Raw genomic sequence first — 12,487 nt, 5'->3', positions numbered from 1 at the left:
AACCCTGGACTGCCCATGAGTGGTAGCTCTGCTGTCTGACGTTTCAGTGTCAGCGGTGACTTACCGACTGCTGCTTCGGCCATCAGCGCGGAGCACAGGAACAGAAAGAGCGGGTGCATCATTGCGGCCCTGCAAGAGAGAAAGGACTGGGAGTGAGTGTGGGGTGAGAGAAGAGCACATATCCCTCACAGAGATCAGTCACAGCGGGGGCACCGGAAGTGTACACTTCCCTCACACAAAACAGGGAGAGCAAGGCTTCTGATTGTGTGCTCTCTAACACACGGAGGAGGTAAAGCGTATGCAGTACACATGCAGGTCTCTCTCTCTCACACGCTTAAACACTTAACAGATACAACACAGCAGCATTGCAAGCTTCCTTCACACACGGCAGGTTCAGCAAAACAAGTCATCAGTGTGAGTTTATCTCTCACTCCCTCTCACACACATACAAAGAACAGGTGTGGTATGTACACGAGACATGCATGCTTCCCTCACATAGCATTTGGGTACAGCCAGAGGTAAGTAGGTACAGCAAGATTATCTCTCTCTCTCACTATTCCCCTCACAGAGACACACACATACACACACACACGCACACACACACCAAGTACAACATATGCAACATCAGTGCCTGCTTTCCTCACATAGAACCGATAAAACAAAATAAACAGATATGCAAGCTTCTATCACACATGGAAGAAGTTGGAAGACAGCACCGCAAGCTTCCATCACATACATAGAGCAGGTGCAATGTGAGCAGCAGAAGTGCAAGCTTCACTATCAACAGGTAATCCAGCAGCAGCGGTAGCTCCCGTTTCAGCGAACCTCTGGGCCAGCAAAAAACTGATGAACCACTGGCAACAACAGCACATGCTTCCCTATTATAGTACCGGTGCTCCACGTGCAGCAGGCGTGTTAGCTTCTGTATTAGGGTACCAGTGATCCACTGGCAGCAGCTGTGCTAGCTTATCTATTAGAGTACCGGTGATCCACTGGCAGCAGCCTTGCAACCTTCTCTATTAGAGTACCGGTGATCCACGGCTGGCAGCCGTGCAAGCTCCTCTATCAGAGTACCGGGGATCCACTGACAGCAGGCCCTGCAAACTTCTCTATTAGAGTCCTGTTGATCCACTGGCAGCAGCAGTGCAAGCTTCTCTATTACAGCACCAGCGATCCACTGGCAGAAGCTGTGCAAGCTTTCCTACTAGAGTACCAGCGATCCACTGGCGGCAGCCGTGCAAACTTCGCTATTAGAGTACCGTGATCCACTGGTGGCAGCTGTGCAAGCTTCTCTATTAGAGTACCGGTGATCCACTGGCAGCAGCAGTGCAAGCTTCTCTACTAGAAAACCAGTGATCCACTGTTGGCAGCCATGTTGGCTTCCCTACTAGAGTACCAGCGACCCACTATTGGTAGCTGTGAAAACTTCCCTACTGGAGTACCAGTGATCCACTGACGGCAGCCGTGCAATCTTCTCTATTAGAGTACCGGTGATCCGCTGGAGGCAGCAGGTCAAGATTCTTTATAACAGTACTGGTGATCCACTGGCAGCAGCCATGCAAGCTTTTCTATGAGAGTATCAGTGATCCACCGGCAGAAACCATGCAAGCTTCTCTGTTAGATTACTAGTGATCCACCTGCGACATCCGTGCAAGCTTGCCTATGAGAGTACCGGTAATACACTGGGCTACAGTACCAGTGATCCACTGTCAGCAGACATGCAGGCTCCCCTACTAGAGTACCAGTGTTCCACTGGTGGCAGCTGTGCAAGCTTCCCTTCTAGCGTACCAGCGATCCACCGGCGGAAAGCCATGCAAGCTTCCCTACTAGAGTACCAATGATCCATCGGTGGCAGTCATGCAGGCTTTCCTACTAGAGTACTAGTACTCCACCAGCAGCTGCATGCAAGCTTCATTCTAGGCAACATTTAAGACACCCGAAGCAGCACTGTAAGCTTCCCTATCAGGGAACAAGTAGAATATCAGGGACCACAGTGTAAACTTCACTATTGAAAAACAAGTAACCACAGATTGTTATACTACACTATGAGAGTACCAGCGATCCACTGGTGGCAGCTGTGCAAGCTTCCCTAGTAGAGTACTAGCGATCCTCTGGCGGCAGCCATCTAAGCTTCCCTGCTAGAGTACCAGTGATCCACTGGCAGCAGCCATGCAAGCTTCTCTATGAGAGTACCAGTGATCCACTGGCAGCAGCCATGCAAGCTTCCCTACTAGAGTACTAGTATTCCACGAGCAGCTACGTGCAAGCTTCATTATAGGCAACATTGAAAACCAGGTAACCACCGATTGTTATATTACACTGCTAGAAATGTATAGAGCTCACTGGCACCCAGGCCTCTAGGCACTGAGTGACCTAATCCAAATACTACAAATAAAGGAAACAACGTTATTGAGTGAAAAGCCAAGTTTTGAACATTTAACTAAACATAGAAACAGAGTGTTGTGAACTTAGATGAAGCAGGAGAACATCCCAGAGTTTGTCAGCAGCAATTGAATGAGGTGAAATGAGCAAACCTTATTGGTTAAAGGATTTAAAGCACAAGATGGGATGTACCAACTAAATGTGGCCAAGAAGAATGGTGGCAAAGAGGAGTAGATCGCTTTGTCACTGATCATTATTGATTTGAATTTGATACATTGTGAACTACAAGCCAGAGCAGTAGTTGAGGAATAGGGAAAATCTAGTCCCACTGATTCGTCCTGATTTCAGCCTGTTCCTTGCATTTTGAGTCAACTGGTGCGGCCATTGAGGCTTTTCGCAGAGGGGGCCCGATGTACGATGGCCTTTTGCGGTCGCAAACGTCCGCAAAATGGCCAGGTACAATGTACCATCCCTATCCCTATTTTCTCACAGACCACTGCCTGCTCTGAAAAAATGAAAAGAAAACTTTTCATTTTTCTTGTTTGAAATGCACCTCGTTTTCCTTTAAGGAAAAGAGGCTGCATTTAAAAAAAATACTGCTTTATTTAAAAGTAGTCACAGACATGGTGGTCTGCCGTTCCCAGCATGCCACTATCACTGTGAGTGCGGCCATTCCCAATGGGGTCGCAAATTGCGACCTACCTCATGAATATTCATGAGTTAGGTAATTTGCGACCCCATTGGGAATCACAAACAGTGTGAGTTGCACTGTTTTGCATTTGGTTTTGCGACTCGCAATTTGCGACTTGCAAATGAATCGCAAATTGTGAGCTGCGAAACTCATGGTTGTACATCTGGCCCTGGGTCCTAGTAAACATAGTCATTTTTGGACTGATTAAAAGTGTCAGCCACCTTGAAATGCCATTGGAGATTGAGAAAGGGAAGATTGTGTCGCTGAACTTTAAGGTGGAAAAAGCAGGTGCTTAGAACAAAAGCAGCATCGGGTCGAAAGTAAGCCAAAGTAATGCTAAGATCACCTTGGGGGGAACAAGGATGAGGGTCTATCGACAGAGACCATTATGTGTCTTCCCACAAAGGGGATGACATATCAGTGAAAAGAACTTGTAGCTTTGATGGATTCAACTTCAGGAAATTGACAGACATCCACCAAGCAGCAGCTGCTAAGCAAACTATCAGGTGGGCTGCGGAGTTAACAGATTGTGGGAGGTTCTGCCTTGTCAAATTGAATGTGGGCTGCGTGTCGTATGCATGCATATGGAATTTTACGCTAAAACTATGAAGCAGGCGAATTAGGGGATCATTACAGATGTTAGAAATTCACATGCAGATGACGTAAATAGTGACAGGACAACCCTCTGTGGTCCGTTGCATGGAAAATAAGTAAACATGTCCAATATTATGATCTGACAACCAATACTGCATAACCTCTTGATTAAGAGGTGATGGTTTGTGGTGTTGAATGCATCAGACGTGTCAAGCTGAAGCCCTGCCCCAGACCAACACCATGAACCCCCAACAGAAGGTCATCAATGGCTGACATCACGGTTCATTCGGTGCTTCTGCATGGACAAAACCCTGCCCTGGCAAACAATCACCTGGGCACTATCCATAACTGTACTACTTTCTACAAATGTCTGGGGCTGAGAAGCCACCATCTTCTCAAGTAATTGCCCTACGAATGGTAAAAAGGAAATTGTTGTAGGATCTTCTAGAGTCCTAGGATCCAGGATGTGTTGCTTCAATAAAGGGGTCGTTGTTGCACTTTTCCAAGCCTCGGAAACAATACCTGAGACCAAGGAGCTGTTTAACAATGCACAGAGGTGGCTCTACAAAGGTGTTCCCGCATGTTTAACCATGCAAGAGCGACCACGGTCAGTTGGGGAACCTGATGGGTGCAAAGGGGTAGGAAGCTTGACTGCATCAAGGACGGACAAAAGGACAACTGGTTCTAACAGAGGGGTTGACCTCGGACTTACAGCTGGTCGAATTAATGCCACTTTTTACCACAACTATAAGGACAAATCATCACTTAAATTTGTGGGATGGAGGTTTGTGCACATTGAAAATTGGGGAAACCTGAGAAGATCCTACATTATTCTTTGACCAAGTTTGGAGATTGTTTAATTAAGGTACTATACGTTTCTCCAATGTTATTTTCTAGAGTGTATTCTTTCTTTTGATAATGAGGTGGGCGTCGGTGTGCAGGGTAACTAACTGGTCTAACACTGTGATAAAAGCAGAGTTAGCGAGGATTGACTTATTGCTCTGCTGGGAGTATTCAATCGTTCTGCATCTCAGGCATGAGGCTCTGGAAAGAGGGGACGCTCGACTGTTTCAAGTTTCTTCTGGGTCCTGGAATACAAGTCTTTCCCCAGATATTGAAGCTAAAGCCTGGACTTTCAATGGAATGGGATACTAGTCAGGCCAGTGACTCGATAGGGAACAGAAGTGTTAATAAGGTAAATATGAGATCAATTAAGGCACCTGCTCTGGACTGAGTGTACACTTTTGAAGTGCTAGGCCCATCGTTGAGACATTAGCTCACAAAGATTCTGTCGCACCAAAAGGGGCTCAACCAGAAGCACAATGCGTGAATTACTATGAAGAGGCAGAGAACATACTGCAAGTTGTTCAATCAGCACAAAGGAGGAGCCCAGGCGCTGAAAGCAGGGGCTCTGTTAGTTAACCGTTCGCTCAACTCTTGGTAAAGTTTCTGGTAAACTGGCCACGTTAGCTTTATTTTCGGTGGTAAGAACTGCAGTTTCAAAACTGTGCTTTACAGCTGACCCGGCGTTTGCAAGAAAGGCTTTTAGTGCTGGGCTGGTTGACAAAGCGAGCATCTACAGGAGTGAATCCACCCAGAGACAGGGGACTGCAGATGTAATGACTTCCAGCCATTCAAGAGCGGAGTACCATTTGTGGAAGGGGGAACAAGCGTCCGAGACAAAGAAGTTGCTCAAGTGTTTAACAATTTTGTGTTTTCTCACCTGACGCCATTGACATGGAGTGGGCAGCAGCACAAGCCTCCCGATCAAAGAACAGACAAACCACAGCAGTGCAAGCTTTACTATCCACCTGCAGCAGGAGCGCAAGCTTCCCTATCAGAGAACAGGTAAACCACCTGCAGCAGCGCAAGCTTCCCTATCAGAGAACGGGTAAACTACCTGCAGCAGCAGTGCACGCTTCCCATTCCAAGAACAGGTAAACCACCTGCAGCAGCAGTGCAAGCCTCCCTATCAAAGAACAGGCAAACCACCTGCAGCAGCACAAGCTTCCCTATCAGAGAACAGGTAAACTACCTGTAGCAGCAGCACAAGCTTCCCATTCCAAGGACAGGTAAACCACCTGCAGCAGCAATGCAAGCTTCCCATTCAGAGAAAAGGTCAACCACCTGCAGCAGCAATGCAAGCTTCCCTATCAGAGAACAGGTAAATTACCTGCAGCAGCAGCAAGCTTTCCTATCAAAGAACAGGAAACCCATCTTCCTGCAGCATTAGCACTAGTGTTCCCCCTCAAAGAACAGGTAAACCACCTGCAGCCTCAGTGCAAGCTTCCCTATTACAGAACAGGCAAACCTCCTGCAGCAGCAGCACAAGCTTCCCTATCAGAGAACAGGTAAACCACCTGCAGCAGCAGTGCAAGCTTCCCTATCAGAGCACAGGTAAACCACCTATATCAGCAGCACAAGCGTCCCTATCACAGAACAGGCACACCATCTGCAGCAGCTGCGCAAGTTTCCCTTTTACAGAATAGGAAACCACCTGCAGCGCAAGCTTCCCTATCAGAGCACAGGTAAACCACCCGCAGCAGCAGTGCAAGCTTCCCTCTCAGAGAACAGGTAAACTACTTGCAGCAGCAGTGCAAGCTTCCCTATCAGAGAACAGGTAAACCAGCAGCAGCAGCGCAAGCTTCCCTATCAGAGAACAGGTAAACCACCTGCCTGCAGCAGTAGCACAAGTGTCCCCCTCAAAGAACAGGTAAACCACCTGCAGCCTCAGTGCAAGCTTCCCTATTACAGAACAGGCAAACCTCCTGCAGCAGCAGCACAAGCTTCCCTATCAGAGAACAGGTAAACCACCTGCAGCAGCAGTGCAAGCTTCCCTATCAGAGCACAGGTAAACCACCTATAGCAGCAGCACAAGCGTCCCTATCACAGAACAGGTCAACCACCTGCAGCAGCACAAGCTTCCCTCCTACAAAACAGGCACACCATCTGCAGCAGCTGCGCAAGTTTCCCTTTTACAGAATAGGAAACCACCTGCAGCGCAAGCTTCCCTATCAGAGCACAGGTAAACCACCTGCAGTAGCAGTGCAAGCTTCCCTCTCAGAGAACAGGTAAACTACTTGCAGCAGCAGTGCAAGCTTCCCTATCAGAGAACAGGTAAACCACCAGCAGCAGCTCAGGCTTCCCTATTAAAGAACAGGAAAACCATCTGCCTGCAGCAGTAGCACAAGTGTCCCCCTCAAAGAACAGGTAAACCACCTGCAGCCTCAGTGCAAGCTTCCCTATTACAGAACAGGTAAACCACCTGCAGCAGCACAAGCTTACCTACTACAAAACAGGTAAATCATCTGCAGCAGCTGCACAAGTTTCCCTAAGCAGAAAAGGCAAACCACCTGCAGCACAAGCTTCCCTATCAGAGAATAAGTAAACCACCTGCAGCACAAGCTTTCCTATCAGAGCATCAGTAAACCACCTGCAGCGCAAGCTTCCCTATCACATAACAGGTAAACCACCTATAGCAGCAGCACCAGCTTCCCTATCGGAGAACAGGTAAACCACCTGCAGCAGCAGTGTAAACTTTTCTATGAAAGCACAGGTAAACCACCTGCAGCAGCAGTGCAAGCTTCCCTATCATAGAACAGATAAACCACCTGCAGCAGCAGCAAAAGCTTACCTATCAGCGAACAAGTAAACCACCAGCAGCAGTGCAAGCTTCCCTGTCAGAGAACAGGTAAACCACCTGCAGCACCAGCACATTTTTCCCAATCAGAGAACAGGTAAACCACCACCAGCAGCATCACAGTCTTCCCTATCAGAGAAGCTGTAAACCACCAGCAGCAGCACAAGCTTCCATATCAGAGAACAGGTAAACCAGCTGCAGTGCAAGCTTCCCTGTGAGAGAACAGGTAAACCACCACCAGCAGCAGCATAGGCTTCCCTATCAGAGAAGCGGTAAACCAACAGCAGCAGCACAAGCTTCCATATTAGAGAAAGGGTAAACCACCAGCAGAAGCAGTGCAAGCTTCCCTATCAGAGAACAGGTAAACCAGCTGCAGTGCAAGCTTTCCTGTGAGAGAACAGGTAAACCACCTGCAGCAGCAGCATAGGCTTCCCCATCAGAAAACAGGTAAGAGTTAAGCTACCTGCAGCTGCACCACAAGCCTCCCTGTCAGAGAACAGGTAAACCACCAGCAACATCAGTTCATGCTTCCCTCTGGGAGAACAGGTAAACCATGTGCAGCACACCTTCCCTATCAGATAACAGGTAAACCACCTGGAGCAGCAGTGCAAGCTTCCCTATCATAGAACAGATAAAACACCTGCAGCAGCAGTGCAAGCTTCCCTATCATAGAACAGATAAAACACCTGCAGCAGCAATGCAAGCTTCCCTATCACAGAATAGGTAAACCACCAGCAGCAGCACAAGCTTCCCAGTCAGAGAATGGGTAAACCACCTGCAGCAGCAGTGCATGGTTCCTTATGAGAACACAGGTAAACCACCAGTAGAAACAGCACAAGCTTCCCTATCAGAGAACAGGTAAACCACCTGCAGCAGTAGTGCAAGCTTCCCTATCAGAGCACAGGTAAACCACCCGCAGCATCACCGCAAGCTTCCCATTCAGAGAAAAGGTAAACCACCTGCAGCAGCAGTGCACGCTTCCCTATCATAGAACAGGTAAACTACCTGCAGCAGCAGCACAAGCTTCCCTATCAAAGAACAGGAACCCCGCCTGCCTGCAGCAGCAGCACAAGTGTCCCTCTCAGAAAACAGGTAAACCACCTGCAGCATCAGTGCAAGCTTCCCTATTACAGAACAGGCAAACCACCTGCAGCACAAGCTTCCCTATCAGAGCACAGGTAAACCACCTGCAGCAGCAGGGCAAGCGTCCCTATCAGAGCACAGGTAAACCACCTGCAACAGCAGTGCAAGCTTCCCTATCATAGAACAGGTAAGCCACCCAAAGCAACACAAGCTTCCCAGTCAGAGAAAAGGTACACCATCTGCAGCAGCAGCACAAGCTTCCTATCAGAAAACAGGTAAACCACCACCAGCAGCATCACAATCTTCCCTATCAGAGAACCGGTAAACCACCAGCAGCAGCACAAGCTTCCCTATTAGAGAAAGGGTAAACCACCTGCAGAAGCAGTGCAAGCTTCCCTATCAGAGAACAGGTAAACCAGCTGCAGTGCAAGCTTCCCTGGGAGAGAACAGGTAAACCACCTGCAGCAGCAGCATAGGCTTCCCTATCAGAGAATAGGTAAACTACCTGCAGCAGCAGTGCAAGCTTCCCTATCATAGAACAGATAAAACACCTGCAACAGCAGTGCAAGCTTCCCTATCACAGAATAGGTAAACCACCAGCAGCAGCACAAGCTTCCCAGTCAGAGAACTGGTAAACCACCTGCAGCAGCAGTGCATGGCTCCTTATGAGAACACAGGTAAACCACCTGTAGCAACAGCACAAGCTTCCCTATCAGAGAACAGGTAAACCACCCATAACAGCAGTCTGAGCTTTCCTATCACAGAACAGGTAAACCACCTGCAGCAGTAGTGCAAGCTTCCCTATCAGAGCACAGGTAAACCACCCGCAGCATCACCGCAAGCTTCCCATTCAGAGAAAAGGTAAACCACCTGCAGCAGCAGTGCACGCTTCCCTATCATAGAACAGGTAAACTACCTGCAGCAGCAGCACAAGCTTCCCTATCAAAGAACAGGAACCCCACCTGCCTGCAGCAGCAGCACAAGTGTCCCTCTCAGAAAACAGGTAAACCACCTGCAGCATCAGTGCAAGCTTCCCTATTACAGAACAGGCAAACCACCTGCAGCACAAGCTTCCCTATCAGAGCACAGGTAAACCACCTGCAGCAGCAGGGCAAGCGTCCCTATCAGAGCACAGGTAAACCACCTGCAACAGCAGTGCAAGCTTCCCTATCATAGAACAGGTAAGCCACCCAAAGCAACACAAGCTTCCCAGTCAGAGAAAAGGTACACCATCTGCAGCAGCAGCACAAGCTTCCTATCAGAAAACAGGTAAACCACCACCAGCAGCATCACAATCTTCCCTATCAGAGAACCGGTAAACCACCAGCAGCAGCACAAGCTTCCCTATTAGAGAAAGGGTAAACCACCTGCAGAAGCAGTGCAAGCTTCCCTATCAGAGAACAGGTAAACCAGCTGCAGTGCAAGCTTCCCTGGGAGAGAACAGGTAAACCACCTGCAGCAGCAGCATAGGCTTCCCTATCAGAGAATAGGTAAACTACCTGCAGCAGCAGTGCAAGCTTCCCTATCATAGAACAGATAAAACACCTGCAACAGCAGTGCAAGCTTCCCTATCACAGAATAGGTAAACCACCAGCAGCAGCACAAGCTTCCCAGTCAGAGAACTGGTAAACCACCTGCAGCAGCAGTGCATGGCTCCTTATGAGAACACAGGTAAACCACCTGTAGCAACAGCACAAGCTTCCCTATCAGAGAACAGGTAAACCACCCATAACAGCAGTCTGAGCTTTCCTATCACAGAACAGGTAAACCACCTGCAGCAGTAGTGCAAGCTTCCTTATCAGAGCACAGGTAAACCACCCGCAGCATCACCGCAAGCTTCCCATTCAGAGAAAAGGTAAACCACCTGCAGCAGCAGTGCACGCTTCCCTATCATAGAACAGGTAAACTACCTGCAGCAGCAGCACAAGCTTCCCTATCAAAGAACAGGAACCCCACCTGCCTGCAGCAGCAGCACAAGTGTCCCTCTCAGAAAACAGGTAAACCACCTGCAGCATCAGTGCAAGCTTCCCTATTACAGAACAGGCAAACCACCTGCAGCACAAGCTTCCCTATCAGAGCACAGGTAAACCACCTGCAGCAGCAGGGCAAGCGTCCCTATCAGAGCACAGGTAAACCACCTGCAACAGCAGTGCAAGCTTCCCTATCATAGAACAGGTAAGCCACCCAAAGCAACACAAGCTTCCCAGTCAGAGAAAAGGTACACCATCTGCAGCAGCAGCACAAGCTTCCTATCAGAAAACAGGTAAACCACCTGCAGCAGCACAAGCTTCCCTATTAGAGAACGGGTAAACCACCAGCAGCAGCACAAGCTTCCCTATCAGAGATCAGGTAAACAACCTTCAGCAGCAGTGCAAGCTTCCCTATCAGGGAACAGGTAAACCACCTTCAGCAGCAGTGCAAGCTTCCTATTACAGAACAGGCAAACCATCAGCAGCGCAAGCTTCCCTATCAGAGCACAGGTACAGCACCTGCAGCAGCAGTGCAAGAGGCCCTATCAGAGCACAAGTAAACCACCTGCAACAGCAGTGCAAGCTTACCTATCATAGTACAGGTAAACCACCCGCAGCAGCACAAGCTTCCCAGTCAGAGAAAAGGTAAACCACCTGCAGCACAAGCTTCCATATCAGAGAACAGGTAAACCACCTGCAGCACAAGCTTCCCTATTAGAGAACAGGTAAGCCACCTATAGCAGTAGTACAAGCTTCCCTATCAGTGAACAGGTAAACCACCTTCAGCAGCAGTGCAAGCTTCCCTATGAGAGCACGGGTAAACCACCTGCAGAAACAGCACAAGCTTCCCTACTACAAAACAGGCAAACCATCTGCAGCTGCTGCACAAGTTTCCCCATCACAGAAGAGGTAAACCACCTGCAGCAGTAGTGCAAGCTTCCCTATCAGAGCACAGATAAACCACCTGCAGCAGCAGTGCAAGCTTCCTATTACAGAACAGGCAAACGATCAGCAACGCAAGCTTCCCTATCAGAGCACAGGTACAGCACCTGCAGCAGCAGTGCAAGAGGCCCTATCAGAGCACAAGTAAACCACCTGCAACAGCAGTGCAATCTTCCCGATCATAGTACAGGTAAACCACCCGCAGCAGCACAAGCTTCCCAGTCAGAGAAAAGGTAAACCACCTGCAGCACAAGCTTCCCTATCAGAGAACAGGTAAACCACCTGCTGCACAAGCTTCCCTATCAGAGAACAGGTAAACCACCTATAGCAGTAGTACAAGCTTCCCTATCAGGGAACAGGTAAACCACCTGCAGCATCAGTGTAAGCTTCCCTATTATAGAACAGACAAACCACCTGCAGCAGCACAAGCTTCCCTACTACACAACAGGCAAACCACCTGCAGTGCAAGCTCCCCTATCAGAGCACAGGTAAACCACCTGCAGCAGTAGTGAAAGCTTCCCTATCGGAAAACAGGTAAACCACCTGCAGCAGCAGCAGCGCAAGCTTAACCATTGTAGCACAGGTAAACCGCCTGCAGCAGAAGTGCAAGCTTCCCCATCAGAGAACAGGTAAACCACTTGCGGCACACGCTTCCCTATCAGAACACAGGTAAACCACCTGCAGCAGCACAAGCTTCCCTCCTACAAAACAGGCACACCATCTGCAGCAGCTGCGCAAGTTTCCCTTTTACAGAATAGGAAACCACCTGCAGCGCAAGCTTCCCTATCAGAGCACAGGTAAACTACCTGCAGCACCAGTGAAAGCTTCCCTATCAGAGCACAGGTTAACCACCTGCAGCAGCAGTGCAAGCTTCCCTATCAGAGCACAGGTAAACCACCTATAGCAGCAGCACAAGCGTCCCTATCACAGAAAAGGTCAACCACCAGCAGCTGCACAAGCTTCCCTCCCACAAAACAGGCACACCATCTGTAGCAGCTGCGCAAGTTCCTCTTTTACAGAATAGGAAACCACCTGCAGCGCAAGCTTCCCTATCAGAGCACAGGTAAACCACCTGCAGCAGCAGCACAAGCTTCCCTATCAGAGCACAGGTAAACCACCTGCAGCAGCAGTGCAAGCTTCCCTATCAGAGCACAGGTAAACCACCTACAGCAGAAGTGCAAGCTT

The 12,487-nt window shown here is 49.0% G+C and overlaps 1 protein-coding gene across 1 annotated transcript in view; it reads right to left on the bottom strand.

The window, feature by feature from the left end:
• Window positions 1–12,487, bottom strand: part of FXYD1 (FXYD domain containing ion transport regulator 1) — a 206,328-nt gene that overhangs the window by 101,564 nt on the left and 92,277 nt on the right. Inside the window, exon 2 of the mRNA XM_069201104.1 lies at window positions 65–129. Coding sequence (XP_069057205.1) covers window positions 65–122 — 58 coding nt within the window. The 5' untranslated portion in view covers window positions 123–129. The remainder of the gene's footprint in view (window positions 1–64; window positions 130–12,487) is intronic.

Source organism: Pleurodeles waltl, chromosome 7 (assembly GCF_031143425.1).
Source record: "Pleurodeles waltl isolate 20211129_DDA chromosome 7, aPleWal1.hap1.20221129, whole genome shotgun sequence".
NCBI classification, from domain to species: Eukaryota; Metazoa; Chordata; class Amphibia; order Caudata; family Salamandridae; genus Pleurodeles; species Pleurodeles waltl.
Note: the sequence above shows the minus strand (reverse complement) of the source record. Positions and strands in the feature narration are given on the sequence as shown.